Source organism: Chanos chanos, chromosome 13 (genome assembly GCF_902362185.1).
Source record: "Chanos chanos chromosome 13, fChaCha1.1, whole genome shotgun sequence".
Lineage (NCBI taxonomy): Eukaryota > Metazoa > Chordata > Actinopteri > Gonorynchiformes > Chanidae > Chanos > Chanos chanos.
This window is the reverse complement of record NC_044507.1, coordinates 12,809,132-12,832,855: the sequence shown is the minus strand read 5'-3', so window position 1 is coordinate 12,832,855 and position 23,724 is coordinate 12,809,132. Positions and strand designations below refer to the sequence as shown.

The 23,724-nt window shown below is 40.6% G+C and overlaps 1 protein-coding gene across 2 annotated transcripts; it reads left to right on the top strand.

Moving 5' to 3' along the window:
• Positions 1-8,539: 8,539 nt before the first annotated feature.
• On the top strand, positions 8,540-19,964 carry hlfa (HLF transcription factor, PAR bZIP family member a). 2 transcript variants are annotated; one of them, XM_030790909.1, is made up of 5 exons: positions 8,540-8,862; positions 9,729-10,073; positions 12,587-12,592; positions 16,440-16,654; positions 17,950-19,964. In XM_030790909.1, the coding sequence occupies exons 1-5, from the start codon at positions 8,748-8,750 to the stop codon at positions 18,163-18,165; spliced, it is 897 nt and encodes a 298-aa protein (XP_030646769.1). In that variant the 5' UTR covers positions 8,540-8,747; the 3' UTR covers positions 18,166-19,964. The 2 variants fall into 2 exon arrangements, with proteins under 2 accessions (XP_030646769.1, XP_030646768.1); XM_030790908.1 differs by lacking the exon at positions 12,587-12,592.
• Positions 19,965-23,724: the final 3,760 nt, after the last annotated feature.

The following is a 23,724-nucleotide window of genomic DNA, read 5'->3' as shown; positions in this document are numbered from 1 at the left end:
CAAATGTTATCATGAAAACTCCACGCCTTTAATCGGAGTTGCCTTGCACCTGTCATTGCAGTAAAGGAGTCCGAGAGTTCATTAGCTCTGCACTGAATATTTCTACTGCTCAGAAGCTTCCAGAATAACATCACAGACTACTCTTCCTCTGCCTCCCTCTCTCTCTCTCTCTCTCTCTCTCTCTCACCGCTCATGCAAAGTTAACTGTGGGCTTCTCACACATCAGATGGAGCGTGAACACACAGTCTGGAGCACCGTGTTTGAGTGTGTGTATGTGTGTGTGTTTGTGTTTGTGTGTGTGTGTGTGTGTGTGTGTGTGTGTGTGTGTGTGTAAGTGTGTGTGTGTGTGTTGACTCTGAGACAACATCCAGTCCAGCTCGTGAATGAAGACAAATCAAACACACTGGCATTTTTCACTACCAAAGTGTTTGGAACCAGTATAGGAGCTGCAGAAAGAGGGATAAAGAGAGAGAGAGAGAGAGAGAGAGAGAGAGAGGGAGAGCCATGTGCTGGAGCATGGGAAACCCCTTAGGGTAGTTCAGCTCCCCTGGAGGGTGATCAGTGTAGTGTGTGTGACAATAGATGGCTGTGGGCTGAGACCCGCCTGCTTCATGTCAACACATGCAGAGGGAACACCTGCAGATACCGTGTTTGTTCTTTTCAGGCGTGCTGAGCTTATCTCGCTGCAGCTGGTGGCTCATGCTACAGGGAACGCGTCGTATTGGATATTCAAGGCAGTTTCAAAATCATACACCTACCCCAAAAAGGCCTACCCACAAATCTATAAGTGTCCTCTCACACCGGGGAAGAAAAGGGACAATTCATTTGTACATTGATGAAAAATATATCATGTCTTATTAGACTTTTAAAGATAAAATGGAAATAGGAACCATGTCCAGTGCTGGAAACCACCTTTTTAAATTGGGAAACTTGAGCATTTTACATTTTTGGGTGTTGCAGCGTGTTTGGCAAAGTAGTTGGCTGCACAAATAATGTTCAAAATGTTATACTATGAGCAGCGAGAATGTTTTATAATAATAATAATAATAATAATCATAATAATAATAATAATAATAATAGCTCAGATTAGAGAAACAGTATTTTCCACATTCTGCAGGACTAACAAAGTTAGCACAGGATGTCCTTAAAGAGCTCAGAGTATTTCAGGCGTCTAAACTGTCCAAACTGTTAATATGGTATTTACCAAATACTATCTGATGGTGCCTAAATAGCGCCTAATGAAGTCTTCGTCAAACAGCAGTAGGCCTCAGCTCAGAGGACTTGACGTGAGGGGCGGCAGATCCATTGTTCTCTTTTGGCACTCGTACAGTGTACCATGGCTCTACATCAGATCTTTCAATTAACTAAGTCTCTGAATGAGCACTAACTGCGGTTCTGCTGTGAGGCACTCTGCAGGTTCCAGTTTCTGTTTGTCCGTTTAAATGATGGAGGGAACGGGAAAAGAAAAAAAAACGGAGCGGAGAAAGTAAGCGGGATGGATTTGCCCCGCCAACCGCCCTCCATCCACTATTCACTGTTCTCTAGCTGTCTGGACGCCGTAAACAGGTCGTCTCTCAAATTCCTAGAGACAATGGATGGAAACATGTCTGTGAGGGAAGAGTGAAAGAAAAAGTGGAGCCGTGTAGAGAGGGATGTAAAGTGAAGGGAAATATATGAAAAGATGAGAGTGAATAATGGATAGAGATTTAAGCGAGTGATGAACCAAGTGACGGACAGGAAGAGCACAGAGAAAGATGAAAACAACATATCGATAACGACTGAAGACAGATTCATAGAGAGAGAGAGAGAGAGAGAGAGAGAGAGAAGTTAAGAAAGCAAACGTGTCTGAGAATACTGGTAGCATGTGATTCCTCCAGAAACAGACAGAAAAATGCGAAGAACTCTTTGAATTGTTTTGTTTCTTGTTTTTTTTACGCTGTGCAAGAGGTGCTCTTCCACTGATAACTGCCTCTTCAAACAACTGTAGTACAATTGGACACACACCTGTGGATACAGAAAGCAAGCTCCAGAGCTGTCTGAAGTGTCACACTGGAGGCGACAGACTGGCAATGTGACACATTTAAAGAACAGATCATCAGAGTACAGGTAAAAAAGAAAACTCAGCATAAAATATAGCTTACAGTCAACAGCTGAAGAGAGAGAGAGAGAGAGAGAGAGAGAGAGAGAGAGAGCGAGAACTGATCGAAGTGAAAGAGGAAGGGAATGGAGCTGGGATGGGAGGGAGCGTGTGTGTGTGTGTGAGAGAGAGAGAGAGAGAGAGAGAGAGAGGGTCATTGAGGTTGTGATGGCGTGATATGATGTAAGAATCACATCTCTCCTAGCCTACTTCTTATCAGTAGAGCGGCGCTCTCTTTGTACACGTATACTGTAAACACACTCCTCTAATGAATTTTAAAGATAAACAATTGCTCTGTATTTCCAAAAGTACAGCAATCTTAAAGTTTAATAGGGCCATTATTGAAATCATTCTGAAATTCATAACAAGGCTAAGGAGCTCTTAAAACTTATGAAATCAATACATTTGTCTGGAAATATATTTATGCGTTGAAAACAATCAAAGCTCAGATCTGTGAAGCATACGTAAAGCTGTGAACACGCCAAACATTACTGAGGGAAAATACTTGTTAAATGGTAAAACATGTAATATTAAATTAAAAATGAGTATTTTAGCTTAGAGAACGCTTGTCAAAATCTCCAAACAGTAGGAAAAATCAACACAGGTGACCTAAATATCCAAAGAGGAATTTTCATTGGTCACTCCCCTGTACAGGAGCATTGTGAAGCCTCCTGTCATATGTGTGCAGCTCCATGTGTATGTGAGCGTGTGTGTTTGTGTGTACGTACATATGAATGAGTCCAAAATGTATGTAATATAGTCAGAAGACAAGAAGTTGACAAGACGAACCCTTCAAAAGAGAGGTTCCCTCTTTTTTGAGGATAAGAACACTCACCATATTGATGAATAATAATTTCAGAGTGAAGGTACCTTTGTCATTTAATCATGAATACATATCTAAGTGTATTTCAGTTTTGTTTTTATATACTTTCAAAATGTATACTTCAGTGTATATTTTACACATGTGTAAGATATGAAATAGTACAAAAAACATTCCCTCATCCAGTCCATACTGCCTGTCTTTAGCTTTTTCCTTTCTCTGGAAGAAGACACGCGCTTGCCTTATAATCACCATGGTAACATCATAATGGACCATTCTTTTGTGAAAGAGGCTCCTCCGAGACTGACTCTCTGTCTATTCGAAGATGTGAACCAAGAGTCAGGCAACTGGTATGACTGATTCTTTCTCAGGTTGCTTCAGTGGTGCTGAGTGAGGTGTGTGTGTGTGTGTGTGTGTGCGTGTGTGTGCGTGTGTGTCTAAGTGTGTGTGTACAGGGAAATTAACACCTGATGCCGTAGTACCTTTCGGGTCAAGGCTGTTTCAGATGAGAATAGATTATGGACAAAGTGCTCATATGATAAAGTGTTGAAAACATGCCCATAAAGATACTAAGGTCACACTCAGATACAAAATCAAGAAATGAAAATATCAACACACTGTTAAAGTTGCTAGCAGATTTTATGAATAACGCAGCATCTTGACCCTTTTGGGTGCTTCTAGCTACTCTGAAACAATGTCTGAACAATTCCCTTCAGAGACCTAGAGGTTAAAGCACAGGTTAACTCTATAAATACAGAGTAGATAAGATCATGCTGTACAGGGCAGGGTTACCCTGTCTTATCAACTTATGCCATGCTGTAATACACCTTTTTACAGCAGGGAGTGAAGAGGGTGCTGTAAACAGAGTCTATATTACTGTGGCCAGATAAATTTAGAATGTATCTGCCAAGTTTAGGTTGATAAGTAGAATTAGTGTCAGAGGTGCCTGAGTTACCCGTGTGTCCTATGTTTTAATCCAGTTAGCGTTACTATTCTTACTGCACTGATGGAGAATTTACGAACAGACACTGAAGTCCATTGTGGAGTGTAAATGGATGTTAATACCATAATACTAGCAGTGAAAAAATGCGTCAAAATTTTAAAAAGTTAATGATCCATCATTTGATGGTTGTTTGATAGTGGAAAACACTAAACCCGCTGCTGAATTCTTAGCTACACTTCGATCTTTTTCAGCAGTGTGAATTGAAATCCACAAAAAAGTGAGATGTTTCCATAATCTGGATTATATGCTGGCCTCCTCATGGAGAGAGAAGCATACTTTTAGAGTAAATCTCACCATTCTGTTGACATCTGACCCTGTTAAAAATATCTAACCCTGAAATCTGGTCACAGAAAATCGCCAAATCAAATGTTCTATCTTGCGCAACCATCATTAATATGTGTTTGTGCACAGATGTAGTTCACTGTAGATTAAATGGAATTTTTGTTATTTTGATTCTTTCTTTCTATGTTTTATCCAAACTTGTTTCATATATTTCCATATCTATCTTTTTTGCCGCTCACTTTCTTTCTTTATTTATTCTTTTTTTCTCCATTTTTTTTTCCTTTTTTCTTTTTTTTTTTTTTCCTTTTGCAGTTTGATGATGTGTTGGTAATTTGTGTATGCATAACAAGATGACTGCAGATATGGAAAAACACAAACATTCCAATCTGTGATCCAATTAAGAGGAGAACTCAGAGCACACCCATGGGGCAGGAGCAGGATTGATGAAAGTTTTCCAGAACTTCGGAATCTGCATCTCCTAAGTTACGTAACTCTCCCATTCAGTATTTCCTGACACTTTGGTCCTCCCTCAAAATACAACATTGTGTAAAGACATTCCTGGCCCAGCTGTTCTTGCCAGCAAGGACCTCAGTATATTGATACTTTCAAATATTTCTGGTGGGGTTTTGGGACAAAGTCATTTTTCCTTTTGGGGCACCTACAGAATCTTAGGTGTATAAATTTGTCACTGTTTTTCTACATTATTGAGCAGAAGCATTTATCTGAAGCCGGCTCCAGTAAACTGTCCTACAGGCTATTTCTCTCACCTATGTGTTTTGAGTGACAGGGGGAATGTGATGGAGATGTTGTTAAGGGATTTTCTTTTTTTTTTTTCTGTGAAGCCTGAGAATTCTTAAAGAAAGCCAACACCTCTATGAGGAACTCTGAGATATGGCAGTATAGACTCTAAGTGGTGAGACTCTACTTACAACCTCCATAACTACCCCACAGCTCAGAACAAAACCATGAACATGTTTACAGAACACCCAACCCAAAAAGTCTCTAACTTTATACCCTTGACCCACAAAGATTCTTAACTTAAGGGCAATTCACTTAGTCTTGTACAATGAACAAATGAGGACAATAGATTACAGTCTCTAGATCTGATTATCGCATTCATTAATTATTAATTTACTTTAATGGAAAAAAAGTCGTTTGGAAGCACTGGTTGTAATGAACAGATTTGACAAGAAATCATGATAAAGTTGGTTCTCAAATCTAAGCGCTGATTTTCTTTGTCTGGCAAGCATGAACAAAAATAGCAGTCTCCAGGAATCCACCATCACATGACACACACACTCTGGCTTAGGGGCATGGCAACCCCCCCTCCTCCCCCGCCCTTATCAGATCACAGAAATATATGTACATACACACACACACACACACACACAACAACAACAGCAGCAACGAACTTTCTCTCTCTCTCTCACACGTACACACACACACACACACACACACACACACACAAACACACACACACATACAGTGTACAGTGAATCTGAGCACATCCAATCTTTTCTGTATGTTTGACCAAAGATATGAGTCAAGCATTGAGTCGTCCTGCAGCTGCATCCATAAACCGAAAAACTGATAAACAAACAGACCTCTTAATCCCGGCTGACACCTGCATGTGCTACTAACAGTTACCATCTGTTCATATAATTCAGCTGTGGATATTTTGTTTGTAGATTCTTTACATCCTACCCAACAGGAGTTACTGGGTGACTTTTAGGAGAGCTCATCACTGATGCAGGATTTGCTCATGCTGTGGACATTTATCACTTCAATTAGAGGGCATCTGACAGTCTGAGTTTTTGCCTGATACAGATTTAGGAAATGAAAATGGCCAGTGCCCCCTGCACTGCAATGATAAGTACCTATAAGCTAAAGCTAACATAGCGAAAATTAAACAACAACAACAACAATATCAACAAGTCTGTCAACTAGCAACTAATGAAAACTGGTCCAGGCATATATCTTTCAGTGTGTCATTTCCACACGACGTAAATGCACCAATAATAGCAGGACCCAAATAACAGCAAATGTTCATGTTTCTGTAACATGACTTACTTCTCTTATACACTTTTCCAATTAACTGTGACTATCTCATCACGTTTGGTTATTGTGAATTTTCTGCTGTTTGTCTCATATATTCTTAAATTCCCTCCCACAAGCGAATACAGATCTATGAATCATCATGACCTCCCATTTGAAACGCAATAGCTACACCATAGACAGCTGAAAGACATCTAAAAGGAGAATATGCCAAAAGATTTGACTGCCAAAGTTGGGGTGCTTGGTTGTTAGGCTGAGTGGGAGTGAGGTGAAGTTGATCAGAATGGAATATCAAAGCAAGTCATTCCTCTCTTTCCACCTTACACTCAACAGGCTCCAGGCAGAGCGTGACTCTATTGAAATCTCACGCTACTTAAGACAGGGCCTTAAAATAGCTTTCAGATTATTTTTTTGGATTTTGGGGTTTGTTGGGGGGTGGGGGGGGGGGGGGGGGGGGGGGGTGGGGGGGTCACTGTTACACAGAAAAAAAAAGTTTTCTTTCTTTGTGTTGAGGGTGTGATTTTTCTGTTGTATCACTGTAGACAATACACTCATTTAGCAAATATTACAGCCCCATTCATTTGTCAGTTGTGTTAGGTGTAACTAGAAAACATGTCATTCTATGTTATCCTGTAATGTCATTTGCATTTCAAGCAGATAAACATACAAAATGTATGTAAACCCACACTTGTAATTTCTATCTCACTGGGTGAACAAAAGAAACCAATCATGACATTGGCCTCGTGAGCATATTATTTGGTGTAAAAACGTCAGTTCAACAAATAAATCTTTTGCATGTTGTTTCTCCATGTGAACAGATAAGTGCAAGCTGAGGACATCCTGTACAGAAGTACTCAGATGAGAACATGAGTGTCTAGCGGGTGTAACCGTGGTCGTTTTGTCGTGTCACTCCGTGCTGCAGCAGCAGAGTCACAGCTGGGCTCTCGGGATGTCCTACTTTTCAGCTCACATCATGACAACATGGCTTTGCTTTGGCAACCATGGTTACTAAGCATGACACACACATGCACACAGACATACGCATACACTATTGTGTGCAAATGCACGCTAATGCCTGCACATACACACACTCACACTCACAAAGACTCACTCAGTGTCTGTCTTTCTGTTTGTCTGTCTGTCTGTCTGTCTGTCTGCCTGTCTCTCTGTCTCACTCTCTCCCACCATCTATCCTAACATTTTTGTGAAATTTTTGTGAATTATGAAGTACAGAACATTTCAGAAAACACCACAGAGCCTATGAGATTGTGTTTATGCCTATTATTTCCAAGCAAACAACCTGTACTATGCCTACTTTCAACCATGTTTTGTCGGGAAGCTAATCCGCAGTTTATTCCTTTTTCTTTTTTCTTTTTTTTTGTTCTGTTGCCATCATGCTCTTTAAAGGGAGTCTGAACACATGACATTCAATGTGCCACAACCCTGGTTCAGAAAGCTGGAATTACTGCTTGGCGGCTGCTATTGGTTAAAAGTAGGTCAGCTCAACAGTCTTCATGAGTTCATATCATGGGCTTTGCTGAGGCGTGTTTTATTTCAGCGCACTCTCAGCGCATACGTTTCTGATTGTGGGTCAGGTTTATGCTATCCATAAAAAGCGAATCAGATTTGACAACGTTGAATTATCGGTGTCTGTAATGGGTGACCCTCGTTGTTACCGTGTGGACAGGGAATATTGGTTGATCCGTGACATCAGTTTTCTGTTTAGCGTCTTGAATACGATAGGGAAAATTCCAGAAAAGTATTAAATGAACCAGCAAGAACAATTTAAACCTTCAAACAGCTAATGTAAAAAAACAAATTATTAACTGAAAATGTAGTAAAACGGGCGATCAGGTTTTATTGTGTTGTTAACTGCACAATAAAACATTAGGGAAAAATTATAACATTAAACTCGCTAAAATGTTATTGATTTTAAAAAGAAACCTGAATTCATAAAAATTATTTCTGACATTTTTTTAACCTTCTACATGAAACAAATCATAGCTCTGGTTAGCAGAACAATTACAAGGCGAAAAAGATAATCCTTCAACTGTAATAAAAACAATCACGGCGTTTGCGCCGAACAAAATCTTTTGAGGGCTTATTTGTAATGCACAGTCCCTCCCTCCACCCGTCTCATTCGCCCAGTCAGTATTCATTAGTTTTGCCTCTGAATTGACGTCACGGACGTCAGTGTCCGCACATGGAATTGCGAACCATTTTGACTGGGCGCATTCGCTCCTTCAGTACCATCTAAGAGTGCCGTAGTCCGCGAAGGCGCAACCGTCTCAGCCTGCACGGATTTTCATTGGCGCTGCGACGATCCAGTCAACTAATTGGAGCAACTAACTGTCCTTTTTCCATTTTTATAAGAAAACATATATATTTTTTTTATTTTGCTGGGTTTTTTTTTTTCTTCGGAGGAATAATTTCTCTTGGCGTCCAGAATAATGGAGAAAATGTCTCGACCTCTTCCTATCAGCTCAACTTTCCTACCTCCGACTCATGGTGTACTCAAATCTCTGCTGGAAAACCCTTTGAAACTCCCGTTTCATCACGATGAAGGTAAATGTAACAATGTTACGTTGCCTCTGCTGTTCATATTTGACGTATTGAAAGACGCACAACTGCTTGCATCGAAGTTCGTCCATGTTGCCTCTCAACTGATGCAGGTTAACAGTCAGTGACCGATCACTTTGGTATTAATTCCCGTATTTGACCGAGCAAACTAAGTGAGCTAGGGACCACATCGTCCAATAAAATGATCTTTCTTGGTAATTTGAATATTGTCAAATAGTGTTGCATACTTTTGCATACAGTTTGTTTATTCTACATGGACTCACTTCATTTTGTTCATACAAATTCGCCAAATACTGTATACATGGCTAGATCTTGTTCTGACAGCGCTGTTCTACCGGTAAATATCACAGCCTGATGAGTTTTGTTAGTGACTTTTGCTGAATTTAAGTCTATGGTGTTGTAATATGTCTCCTTGGAAATATGAATTAGTTACCCTTCACTGACAGCAGAATTCGTTGACTGAAAAAGTGCCATACATTTCAACTCTACTCGTGTAATCTGTTATCGACAAGAGCGAACCTGTCATCTGAAGTTCACTGGCTCTTTGAGGGATTTTACCAACTCATACCCCTTGAGGGCGCCCCTCTGTGCGTGTGTTCCTTCTGGATATTTTCTGCTTGTCGGTTGTGAGCTGTGTACTTTCTGTTTCCACCCTAAATCTGCCCCAATTACAAATCCATCATACACTCAGCAGCTATTTTTTTTGTATCACAGGCATAACATTTAAAGTCATGAAATGTGTTGGTGCCTTTGGATCCAGGGCAACATGAAAACAAACATTGGCCCTCTAATCTGTTTTGACGTTGTCGGAATATTTCGATCAGGATCTTGACCATGTTCAACCATTGCAGGGTTTGGAAAAGAGAAGGAGAAAGAGAAGAAGTTGGAGGAGGATGGCAGCGGGGTCAACGCGCCACAGTCTGCCTTCTTGGGGCCAACCCTGTGGGACAAGACCCTGCCGTACGATGGTGACAACTTTCAGCTGGAGTACATGGACCTGGAGGAGTTCCTCTCTGAGAATGGCATCCCTGCTAATCCCCAAAGTGACCAAAGCCAACCCCCGCAGCAGCCTCTGCAGCAGCCCCCACCTGCACCTCCGACACCCTCAGTGGTTGACCTGAGCAATCGCCCCACGACATCTGTTCATCCAGGAGACATAGTAACACAGAACTGCCTCCCTAACCAGGGAAGAACAGGTACAAAACACACACACACACACACACTACTACAAGTCCTGTCTTAAAATAAAGATCCCAAAATTGAACACACTACTACAGTAGATGGGATTCTGAGCTGTTACCTCACTTGGTCCCAGCCATGCTTAGTGACAGAACATGTTAGGAACAGGTTAATTGTCAACCTGAGGGCACTTCTTCTACTGTGTAAAACCTAAAGGGGAGTGACTCCTCAAAAGTCTTTCATTGGTTCCTTTGGTGAGAAACACCAGAAGGCAGGGAAGCTCATGCCAGTGTTGGATTCAGGACTAGACTCGGACAGTTCAGTTTATCATGGCCAAGCTTTGGATTCCCTGCTCTGGCCCTGAACTTTGTACTTGGAAAGTGTTGATTGCAGTTCTAGTGGCTTGAGTGATATGTACTGATAGGTACAGCTCTTGGGTTGATTTTGTACCTGCCCTACGGTACATGTAGTCACAGTGTTTATATGCTGTGTAATTAATTTTTAGTACGGTCAGATGCTGTTCGAGCCATTGTGAATGCTTACTTTATGATCAAAATGATGATACAACATAGATGTACATTGGGAACAGAGTACCTCACATTTTTTGCAGGGAAAATAACCATTATAAACATAAAAAATAAAAAAGGTATTTGATGCACAAATAAGTGACATTTTAGGTGTGATTATTATCCATTTTCAACAGTCAATGCAGCCAAATGAGAACAGGTGGGGTTTTTGTTGTCAGGAAGTGTTAAAAATCACACAAAAAATTAACTGACATAAATTTGATTTTTTTGTTTGTTTTTTTTTTTAAATTAATTATTACTTATCTAGTGATTGGTGTGTCATTTGAGTAACTGCGTAATTGCACGCCAAAGATGTTTTGTTAGTCAAAGGTCAACTCTGACATACCTGGACTGACATGATAAACAGCTTTAGGTGAAATATACAAGAAAGGCATTCCTTTATCGCCATCACAGGGCAGATAATTAAGATGTAATAGAAGGGACCTTCCACCAGTTTCACAGGGCTGAACAGTCTGTGTTTGCTGAATCACCCACAAGGTCACTGACATGACTGTACACAGTCTAATCTGAACTGTAACCTAAACTTAATCTCTAGATGCATTTCCTGTCATGAAGTAAGAACATGTGTCGATCATGCTTCAGTTTTGTTTTTGTTTTTTTTTGTTTTTTGTTTTGTTTTGTCTCATTTTGGGCTTTTCTAATTTAGCCTAATATCCAGGTAGTCAGATGACCGTTGTTTGTTAGTGTTCAGTTTGCAGTTAACTTGATTGGACAGAACATGAGTGTACTAACCAGTGGTAATGCTACTAAAAGCAAAGCAATTGGAAAGCAATTTAAAAAAAACCCAAAAAAAACCCCCTAAAACATGGATCTTTTTCCCGGCAGACAAACAGAAGAACAATCATATATCCAAGCACGTAACAAGAATTTCTCATCCATTGCTGACTGTGTGAATACTAGCTGTGCAAAAATGCAGTCTGCTTCGTTTTTAATGAATTTTCCAAAATTGCTCTTCCAATTTTCTGGCAGAATGTTGTTTGTAATACCTAATCAGATATTGAACTTTTTTCCATTCTTTTTACACATGCTTTCTTTGCATAAATAAGCAATATCCAGGTCATGACAAAGTTGTATTCGCAACAGAGAGATTATATTTCCGGAAAGATTGTAGTGGGAACTTTCACGTCGGGTGTCATGGTGACCAGAGTGGTATATAGGTTTTAAATAGATGTACTGTAACTAATGCGCTGGTTTGTTGGTTTTTGAAGCTCTGTTTGCCTTCTTTGAGTGTTTGCTCTACAAACTGATAGGATTGAAATTTTCTGACACGTTTTGCCATCATTCCTCTGTTTAAAGGTTTAGTCTGATAAGATAGTGTTGGTCTATTTTGAAGACAGCTGTTAAAAACTGGGATTCTTGCATCCCTGCTTATTCTAAACCAAGTGTTTGTTTTTGCTAGATTTATGTATGACAGTATATACTTATAGTTAAAAACGACTGCTGCTGGCTGTTCTGTCCTTCACTGTGTGACGGAAACGGAAAAGTGCCACCGCGTATGTGCGGACCATCCAGTTCATTAATCCAGATGGAGGGCGACACGCTGAGTCTGTTTACACTTCTGGTAGTGCGCTTTTGCATGTGTCTATTTGTTTGGGAGGTGTACTTTTTCTCCATCATGCATGTGTGTGTGAGCGTGAGTGCGAGCATGCTCGGTCTGGACCCTCCCCGGCTCATTTTGCGGATTACTCCTCACGTGAAAGGAGCCCGGGCTTTCCTCCCATCGTGCAGGGCCATGTGAGAAACACATGCGGGAGACATGTGCAGTTCCACGCTGCTACAGGAGAGCACAGCTTGTCACGGCATGAGCCTCCCGCCCTCTCGGCTTTTTTTTTCCCTCCCTCTCTCTCTCTCTCTCTCTCTCTCTCGCTCTCTTTCGCTCTCTTTCGCTGTCTTGTTTTTTTTTTTTTTTTTGGCTTGCTTGCTTGTTCGCTGGTTGTGTGCAGGCCAAAGTTTTTTAGCACAGACTGTTCTCACTGGAAATCACATTGACTGAGCTATGCAGCTGTCACGTGCCAGCCGCGCTGTTTTGGTCGCCAAGTCTCAAGTACTACAAATACCAGCAGCACTAACTCACTCACACACTCACACACTCCCCCAGCAGGCGTTCCCCTGTTCAAAAGTAGCCTTGTAGTTCGAAGGGTCCAAATGTGATGTTGGTAGAGGTCAAAGGGGAAGGAGAATATTGTGGAGGGGCGAAGTCAAAGGTCTTTTAAAAGGAAGATAAAGCCAGAGATAATAAACAATATTCCAGATAAGCTTTCGAAAAGTGTTGAGTTCACATCAATGAATGCACTGTTGAACATGTTTTTGTAAGAATTTAGTCATCACATTCTAATTTAAGAATCTTTTTTTTTTTGTCCTAGACTAATGCTTGAGGAAATGAACTGCTTAATGTATTTTGTTGCTGTTAATTAGATTGTTAATTTGCCGTTTGCTTTAGAGTGCAGTTGTTCATTAGCAGAGCAAGGAGCTGTTGTAGCATACAAAATCAATAGGCGCTGATGAATATTACTGTACTTTGTTTTTGGCTGTTAAGAGGGTTCCGGAAGGATTAGGGTAACAGCGTTCTAAACAGGTAGCTGTATGGAATGAGGAAGTGTAGCATAGTGTGCCTTGGAGAGAGGGCTGAAAAACAAATGCACAGGTTATGGAAATCCACTCCTGTGGTTAAATCTCATTAGACTGTTATCAGGACATACGGGGTAAACTGAGAGGAACTGGATTCTCCACTACAGTACTGTGTGTGTGTGTTTGAGTGTCCTCAACAACTAATGAAAACATATGATCACATATTTTAGTATATTCTTCCCGAACAGTGACCTTTTGAATTCATATGCATGTTATTTTTTTTAAAGGTCATAAAAAAAAAGACTTGTACTGTAATCTGGGCAGCGATACCTTACTAAAATAGTTTTTTTTTTTTTCCCTGAACTCTTGGGTGTGTGTATGTGGGGGGGTGGAGGGGTTGCTTCCTTCCCTTCTCTGGCCCCCGTGAGATGTGTGCATGCTTTTGAGGTGGGCGCGTTAATCAGACGGCCGGGCCTTCGACGAGGGCCCTCTTTGAGGGGAAGGGGAGGTATCCGGTAAGCAGGGCTAGCAGGGATCAAACACAGGCCAAAGGCCCCAATGCTACTCCACTCATCCACCCACAGGATCTAAGGTTGTCTTGCCTGCCCATTCACAGGATTAAAACCAGCCCATCTGCCCACAGCACTGCCACACCACACACAAGTTCTCTGAAAGGCTTTGAAATAGGCGTTGAAAGAGCTTATGTATTACTGGCATATTGCTTTCCAGATGGACTGGGAGCTTACTTCAGAGGAAAAAAAAAAGAAATAAAACCGTCCAATCAGTGATAGAGTTTCAGACACCTGTTTCTGCCCTCACGCCAGCATGGATGGGTCAGACGTCTGTTTGTGTTTTTAGTGTAGGCAGTAGGATTTTGGACAGGTCAGTCATAGTCAAACATCTTTTTTTTTTTTTTTTTAACATTCATCTGCATAGACGTGTGCAGCGTTTAATGAAATTGGTCATTTTTAGAACCACAAGTGTAGTTCCTCTTTTGATGGCGCTGATGCAGCCCTTCTACCCTGTTCTCGTTTTTAGTCCTACGTCTTACAACTTGAAAATGATTTCGTGTTGAAAGAATGAAAGAGTTTTGCGCGTCGGTCGTGCTGCGAGGTACGGCAGGAAATGCGAGACTGGAGTGAAGAGTCTGTGAGAAACACAGTGAGCCCCTGCCTGAGGATGCCTTTGAGGACCATAGTCCTTATGTTAGTGTTTTGTCTCAAGTGGATCTCTAGTTATTTTCTAGATTTTCTAGTTACCATACTTGTTTTAAGTAATGCTAGTGACGACAGGTTTGCGTGGTCAACTTCTACATTCTTTACATTCGTTCTTAAGAGGAACTTTTGAATGAGCGACTGACAGATGCGTTTAGCTCCCAGATCACAAACGGACGGCTAAACAGAGTCTGGCATTTGTCCCAACACACTCCAGAAGTCTCTGTTTAAGTGTGTTTAAAATCTTGTTTGGGGTATTGAGCGAGCCATAAAAAGACAGCTGTTTATCTGTATCAGTAAACAGCCTGACATGCTTAAGGGGCAGAACTAGGCCATGACGTCTGTAACTTTGTCTGCACCTTTGACATCAGGGTCTTTTTTTTTTTGTTGTTAGTTTGTTTTTTGTTTTTTTTCCTGCCCGATATTGCAGTGTCTGTTTTGGAGTGCAGAGAGGTCGCAAAGAGGTCATCACAGAGATTTCCATTTAAATAGCCCGGAAGTCAGACTGAATCTTTCATTAAATAAATGTTATGAGTGCATGAAACAGAACTACTTTTAATAACCTGTTTGAATATTGAAAAGACATTTGGGTCAGTATTCCACTGAGAATTGGCACGTTACAAGTCACCTATCCATACAAAACAAAAAGAAAAAAAGGTTAATATATGGACAACTGGAATCAAAATAGCAAAACTACTCAGTTACTTTACACCTAGGCGTCATGGTTTCTTCAAAAAGTACACTTTCAGTGCATGGGTTGTGCATTACATATGTAATTGCAAATTTCATCTCGCATATGCTATTTGTATTGCTAAACACACTGACTGAACAAAATGGTGTGTCTGTAGATATTCAGTCAAACAGAAGGACTCTGGACGCAGCTGTGTCCACTCTGCTGAGGGCCTGCTTCTCTTTTAGCCACTCAGTAGGAACGCAACTCTTATCATTTCTCATGTTAATCTCTTGTTTGGGAATCAAGGCTAGATGGAAAAGTGTGTCAGCCATTCCCTTTACCCAACTTTGCTGCTGACCTCCACACAGCGACTAAAATCGATTTAGTTCTTACGCAACCCCCACCGCCGTCCTGTCCCTCCACAGAGCAGGCACATGTTATTGCATGCTGGTGGAGACAGAAGCCAGCTCTGTTTGGTTGCCCCCATCTAAGCTCAGCTGACTGGAGCTCTGATAACATCACTGGAGCCTTAGGGGGGTGTGTGTTGTGGTCTCTGTGCGTTATTTCTCAGGAGTAGTAGTAGGGGTTGAGATTTATGGCTTTGTATGCCACCTGGTGGTTCGACTGTGCAATTGTATTGCTTTAGGGGTGACGATGGAAAAGTTTTCTTTTTTTTTTGTCTATAATGTCCCAGACGACAAAGGAAGGTCAGAAGTTTCCTCTTCTGAAAGAACTTTTGAATATTATCCACTTGAACATAGCGGAGAATACTGGGTTATAATCAGTATTCACTCGAGTCTTTTTTTCGAGATTACATCTGAAACAAGTTAAAAATTTACACAGTTTTACAATATGGACCGGACACAAAATGACTGACAGGTGATGGTGCTGATGTAATCACCAGAGCATTAATACAAAGTTTGTTTGTGAGAGCCTTTTTTTCTCCTTCACACTCAAGCTACTTTGGGGTCTCATCTGTCCATCACAGAAAGACCCTCTCCAAGCCACTGAATCCTTGAGGAGGTGCTAATGATCCTCAACTCCTGACTCCTGTCTGAACCTCAGACCTCCTGATGGAGATGATAAGGAAAGCTAGTCACAGAGTGGCCCCTAACTGACCATAATTGAAACAGGCCAAGTGGGGTCTCAAAAAAACTTTTTTAGACCTTTATGTAACTCAGAGTGTGAAACTACAGCTAAGAGTGTCAAGGTTATGAATAAGAGGGCACAGAGCAGGAGCTTTTAATTGGAGAGTACACAATTGGCACTTCCAGTGCCAGTGACAGTTTAACCTTTTCAATGTCTTTCTCTCTCTTTTCTCTCTCTGTCTTTTTCTCTCAGTGCTGCCCTCAGCACGTAACACTCCCAGCCCCATTGACCCAGAGTCCATCCAGGTTCCGGTGGGCTACGAACCCGACCCGGCCGACCTCGCCCTGTCCAGCGTTCCCGGCCAGGAAATTTTCGACCCGCGCAAGCGCAAGTTCTCCGCCGAGGAGCTCAAACCACAGCCCATGATCAAGAAAGCGCGAAAGGTCTTCATCCCAGAAGACATGAAGGTAATTCAGCCCGGCTTCGTTCAACGGGCTTCACCGACACGCGGTGGCTTTGCAGAATCTCAGCCTGGAAAGCATTCTTAGCACACCTAAGGCAGCAACGGCGTGGAAAAGCTCCACTCTAAGCCAATATTTAAGGAAGAAGCACTGACAGGAACTCAGATGCAGAGGGGGGAACACAGCATCGCCGAGTTAGAGCATTTAGATCTAATTTTAAACGGAAACCCCACAGAGCAATGAGAATGGTTGTTAGTTACCTCCTGCACATCCTCTAGAAGAAGCATATAGGGGAATCAGTGGAGATTAAAGACCATTGTGGACTGGGGCATCGTGGGAGGCGTTATGTAAGAGCCGAGGCGTTTGGTAGGGACCTAAGAAGAAAAGCGGTGAAAGGGAGAGGTTGAAATAGAAGCTTTGGCACAAACCCAGTCCGAAACATCATTCGAAAGTGAAAGGGAGGTAAGGGCAAAAGGAAAATGTTTGCCCTTCCGCTACTGCTTTCAGAGCAGGCTGTTGAATGACTAAAGCTCTACCGCCACGAAGATTATGCAACGCCTAAAATTTGCCTCGTCCACATTTAAACTAGTATTTTGATCTTGCAAACAGGAGGCCTGAATGGTTAATATACGTGTGTTACATGGTTCCAGAAGATCCAGTTTCTGGCAAAACAAGGCTGAATTACAGGTTAACTTTAGCAAATACTGACTCAGATGACACAGGTAAATCGTAGGTATTCAGAATTATAGGGTATAGTATTTTCCTATTACAATGGTAGAAGTAGGATTAGGGGAGTCTTATTGGGTGTAAACTCACTCTGAGCTCCCTCTGCAGACTGCAGAGTAAAAGGGCATGCAAGGACAAGTTTAACAACAACAGTAAAACTATTGATTAGCGTATTAGCCTCTAGATACATAATTCCATTAGCAGTCTTTTTATCTCTTTCCAATTTCATCCTTTTTGAATTTTTACCAGACAGATGTTAAGCTGTGAAAATTGGGATATGTGGTTGGTGTTCCTGACAGCTGGGTGTATAGACCCTTCTTTTCCTCCCTGTTTGGCTATGGCTGTAAAGACAAGCCAAGCGGTTACTTAAATCATGACGTTGGCTCATAGCTGTGTCGAAAGGGCTTGATTAAGAGTAACAGTTCTTATGTATGTAAGGATGAGATTCAAAATCTGACAAACTGGTACCATGGCAACAATATGTCTCGAAATATCTTCAAAACTAAAGTAATCGTGGTTGTCTTCAGTTCAAATTAATGCTGAAAACGGTGCTATTCTCTGTTTCTTTCCGTTAGGATGACAAGTACTGGGCAAGGCGCAGAAAGAACAACGTGGCAGCCAAGCGGTCGCGGGACGCCCGACGACTGAAGGAGAACCAGATTGCCATCCGCGCTGCCTTCTTAGAGAAGGAGAACACCGCCCTTCGTCAGGAGGTGGCCGACCTGAGGAAGGAGCTGGGTCGCTGCAAAAACGTTCTGGCCAAATACGAGGCGCGACACGGTCCTCTGTGAAAAAGCCCCCCTCACCCTGTCCTGACAAAAAAAAAACAAAACAAACCCAACCAACATCCCTTCCACAACACCTCCCCCCCCCCCCCCCCTCCCCTCCCTGTGTGAGATCCAAGGACTATGTGTGTCCCGTTTGGTGACACCAATATCCTCTTTCCCTTTCAATCTCTTTCTCTTTATCGCTAAAATGTCTTTTCAAGAACCCTGTGACCCTCTTTGATTCTTTCTCACGATGATGTTTAATTCTGTCGTTTGCATCTATTTGTTATTCTTTGTCTGTTCATCTGTCCTCTTCCTGATTCCCTACCTAAATGTACACATACATGAATATGACATACATAGGGTATGTACTGTATATCTCTGTAATTTTGTCTTTATTACGTTTTTTTTTTTTTCTTTCTCTCTTTCATTTTCCTGCATCCACAAGTTCGATTTGGAAATTAAGCTATACGGTTTGTTCTCCTCTTTTTTTTTTTCTTAATTGTTTTATACGTATAGTTCTGGCTGAGCACTGTGGGAGTTTGTCCCCCACTTTTGTACTGTCCTTTCCTAGTGCTGCTTTAGGAGTGATAAAGCCCCCGCCCCCCAACACTTCTCACACACCTACACACAATCCAGTTTCTCTACTGTCAAAATTTCTCAGAGAAACCTTTATGGACATTCTCATCTTTTTCGTTTGTGTCTCTGACGTCTTTCTTAAATAGAAACATGCAACATTTTTTCCAGGTATTACAGTTCTGAAAACAGGTGTTGTATTTTTTTTTTTACATCTCTGTTGTATTTTGGTTTAATAGTGAGACTTTATTTTCGTTAGGATCTCTCCGTCTCTCTCGTGTCGGGTATTAATTTAACACTAGCTGTTTAATGAAGGTCCTGTGGTCGTTCTTCTTTGTTGTGCTTCATTTTATATTTTCATCTTAAGTCATTAGTGCTCGTGCTTTCCAAGACTGTCACCAGAAGTACTTGTGTATTATTACTTTTTTTTTTATTACTGCCGAACACCAGCGTCATTTTACCATCATCTCACCATGGAGCAATAAACCGGCCCAATCAGAGCATTAACCAAGGAGACAATAGCTCAGCTCCTCACATGGCATCCCTTACTTCTGACTGGCTGCCTGTCTCAAAACGCTGACACTGTTAAAAAAAGGCTTCTTTTTCAGACAAGTCCTTTTTCTTTCCCTGTCTGTCTTTTTTTTTTTTAAGAACTCGGGAGTGTTGGGGAAAGACATCCCTCCAGAATGCTGAATCTCCTAATGTTGGAGTCTTTTTGTCTTTGCTCCCCTCCCCTCCCCAACACCCCACACCCCCACCTCCCTCGCTCTCAGCTACCCCCCCCCCCCACTAATGCGTGTTCCACAATCCGATCTGGTGCAATGTTTCTACTTCCTCGGTCTAATCTGCCCGATAGTTATGGAAAGTGTTTGGAATGGGGGAAAAAAAACCCCTTTGAAATCTGTTGTTAGAAAACATTATAATTACGCCTATTGTTGCTGTTGTTATTATTTGTATTGTAATTATTATTATTATTACTATGATTTCTGGTTAAATATTTCAGCATGACTTCTACTTCAGAGCACAAACCTCAAGCTAACCGTTAACTCGTTTTCAGAGTGGAAGAAGACTCTACTTTCCTTTCCTTTCCTCTCTTTTTCTCTTTCTTTTTGTTTTTTTTTTCTTTAGCATGACTATCAGGAGCGGTAATTTTTAAATCTATACTTACAGATATACGTTGTCATTTTGTAACTATGTGTTTGCCTTCTTCTAAGATGGCAGTATGAATGTACTGAATGTGTAAGATGTTCTAAAAAAAAAATATATATATATATATATATATAAATCTATATATATATATGATAGTTGGGTGGTGTTGTCTGATACTGTGGTTAACTCAATCAGTTTGTTTACTACAGACCAAAAGATACAGCACAGAGAAGATATATTGGTTATCAGAGATTTAATGTTTATATAAAAACTCTCTAACTTGTTCTTTTTGTACAGTATTTTTCCTATACAATACTGGCTACGTATTTTAAAGGCACAACAGATCCAAAATATTATTAAAGAATAAAAGTATATATGAAGTATAAATATATATATATTACTCAAAAGTTATGTGATGTAGTGTTTTGATATATTATTGCATATATTACCATTAGAGTTGTACAGAGAATCACAGACACCCAGCTCTCTGGTTCTTGCGGGCATTACTGACACTCCTGTCTCCTGGTTGTATGGGTTTGGTCTGTAGGTTTCCATGTTATCGAACTGTGCATAAAGAGTCCCAGAAAGTAGACCCAAAACAAAGAAATAGACTAACAGAGAAAAGACAGCAATTGGGAATTCAGACTCAACCAAACAACCAAGTCTAAGAGCCTGCATGAGGTATAGTTTGGAACCTAATTGGTCGACGTTCAAGCTTGTGTTTGATTTCACAGACGTCTATTTTTTCAGCGCAGTAGAGTGTATCTGGCCTTACTCATTAAGTTATGGCTAGTTCTTCAATGACTTAAAAGGCTGTGGACTTTTATCTTTGTACTTTTTATTTTTGGAGGTCACACCCTCTTTTCTCAATGGCTGGAAAAATATATATATATGCTAATAGAATGTTCAGTTACAATTTCCAGGGCTTTGTACAGTTAAATTTCATTTGTCCAGTAGTTATTGGGGAAGTAACAAGTTACTGTGAAGGAACGATAACAAGAGGCAGACTGTCTCAAAACATCTGCCTCAATTTTCATCTTCACGCTTATTGATTCTCTTCCCTCAGCCTGAATGATGTATACAGTCCTTCTTTCACGCTCGCTGGATTTGATCACTTAACCCTGTTGATGACTACATTGCATTCACTGATACTATCTTTAATAATTGAGCCAAAGTTAAGCTGTGTACAAACTAGACCTTTTTTTTCCTTTCCCTTTTTTTTTTTTTTTTTTTGATGTCTAAGGTCAAGAGTGACCTTTTTAGAAGACTTGGTGTAGCATATTTTGAATTTTGAATTTTTTTTTTTTCCTTGTCATTGTTATCCTGTTGCCGATTTCATTTGATTTGAACTGTGTGTTCAGGGTGAAGGGGGAAGTGTAAACTGTCCCTCTTGTGTATAGACACTCTTATGTACGATCTGTTCAAATGGAAGACAAAAAAAAAAAATAAACCCAGGATAAAGCTAATGCGAGTTCTTTTGAATCCCCTGCTGTACCTCCCTGTAGACTAAATTTCACTACCTCACCCCCCCTCTCCCCCCCATCCCCCCACCCAACAGAAAACATGACCAGGATTCATAGTCTCCTGCAGTGCCTTTAACAAATACAGACTGCTCATCAGTCGCTCTGCTTCGTAAAAGTCCAGTCTCGTTCAGTCAACGCCTGATTAGTAACACAACTGCACTGAAGGGCTTGCTGGTCCCATTTTACACACACACAAACACACACACACACATACTTTATTGCGGACACTGCAGTGGGCGTGTGACTGCTGTATTGAAGACAACACCAACGGGGTGTTTTGTTCAGAGGGTATGATGGAATCTAGAGGTGTATTCAATCTTGTATGTTTTGAAATAGAAGCATCACCTTAGGTTATGCTTTTCTACCCTTGGCCTCTCCCTTTCTCTCTGTAACTTAATAGTGTCAAATAAAGTCTGCTCAGTTTCTTCTCTTGGATGTTATGCTCCTTATTTCTCGTATGCTCACAACACGTTTAAAGCGCTCTGTTTAGGCCTACACACTTGTGTGGATCGAGAGCTTTTTACAGCATATGCTTAGGTGGTTCTTACTACTGCACACATCTGTAATTTCTTCTTTAGATATTCAAACAACTAAAATTGCACACGATTAGTTGCTTAAAAGATTATGCATATATATGTATAATTATTATTATATTATTAAGAGTTATATATCTAATTATTAATTTTATATATATATAAATTATTTAAGATTATTGCTCAATAAATCTGTGTGTATAAGTGATGGACATTGTTGTGACTCCAAATGAGCAAAAACACCACATGAGCTCTTCTGAAAATGGAAGTTATTGGTAAAAAAATACACACTGAAATCAATGAGAATATACAAGAATGAAATAAATGTTTTAATTTTTATTAACTCCTTAGAAACTTGTTAGGAATTGGAACAAACATTATTTATATACAGCACCAAAACACCAAATGGAATATGAGAATATCAAGTAGCAGTAGAAGAAATGCTTTCTTTTCTTCTCCTCAAAAAGGCCAGTAGAGAGTTATGTGCCAAAACAGAATGTAGAAACATTACAAAACAGTGTTATGAAGGGCTCCATTCATTTCTGAGTGCTAAGCGTTTATCAAAGTCTCTTTACTCAACCTTGTCCCCAAAATGCCTAAAATAAACCAAAAGGAAAAGAAAAGAAAGAAGAAAAGCACACATATTAACCAAACTCAGTGAAATTACCACACACACACACCAATGGTCTTTTAGATCACAAATCCAGCCAAAATGACGCAGTGATGCAACTGATTTCACGTAAGCATTAAATCTACCACTGAAAACCACTGTCGTCAGGTCACACTACCTCAGATCATGACTTCCTACATGTTAGCCATGCAAGTGGAATGGGACCAAAAAGGAGGTCAGTTTTAGGACTTGAGGCAGCCCGGGCGAACAGGAAAACTCCCTGCTACATTACTGATTTCACATGTCAGTACAGTTCACATAGGATGGTTATGTTTTCATATCAAATGTCCTTCTATCCAGTTGAGGTACTTTGGGTTGATGGCAATGTCCATTTTAGAGGGAGCTGCCCAATGTTTTGGCAGATCTTGGTCTAACACAGAGACCTTCATCTCCACTTTGTCAAACATGAGCAAAGTCATTAGAAAGTGTTAACAAATACTGGCCATCTATCTGCCTGATCAAAAACACATCAAAGGCGAGTGGAAGCCATAATATTAAAATCAACAGACACATCAATCCTCGCAGATATGTGTAACCTTTCTGATAATATGTTTGTTACTTCACAGCAAAAGAGATATCATCATTTCATATGCGCCCGATTCACCAGTGGCATGTCAACACTATCCAGGTGTGCTATCATAGTTAACACTTAAATCAAAAGGAACAGGGGACCTCTCCATCAATACAAAGTGCTCCACCTGAATAGTTCTTTGACAAAAAAGTCTGAATATCAAATATAAGTGGTTCTTTGTGGTACAAAAGGGGCCTCTGAAAAATATCAAACAAAGCACTTTCAAATACTGCCTGAAAAGAGCACAGAGTAGAGCACAGTTTGAAATCCATCCTCTCCTGAAAAAAAAAAGCCACATCAACACTGGATATGTAAAAGTTAAAATGCAGATGCAACGTGACAGCCCGAATACCAAAAAAAAAAAAGAAAGAAAGAAAAAACCCAAAATACAGCTTACTGTGTTAAATCTCTCTCACTCATGCTTTCAACTCGAAAGATAAATCACTACAAATGACAGCACTGTAAGAGAAGCCATGTGGAATGTGTGTACTCTTCAGTGATATATATATATATATATATATATAAAAAAAGAGCAGTTCAGAAATCATTCAAACAGCTAAG

Excerpts from the sequence above, each read along its gene's own strand:
- hlfa (XM_030790909.1), top strand. The coding sequence starts at position 8,748 with ATGGAGAAAATGTCTCGACCTCTTCCTATCAGCTCAACTTTCCTACCT. Across the intron at positions 8,863-9,728 it reads CCCGTTTCATCACGATGAAG|GGTTTGGAAAAGAGAAGGAG; the intron begins GTAAATGTAACA and ends CAACCATTGCAG. Across the intron at positions 16,655-17,949 it reads TCATCCCAGAAGACATGAAG|GATGACAAGTACTGGGCAAG; the intron begins GTAATTCAGCCC and ends TCTTTCCGTTAG.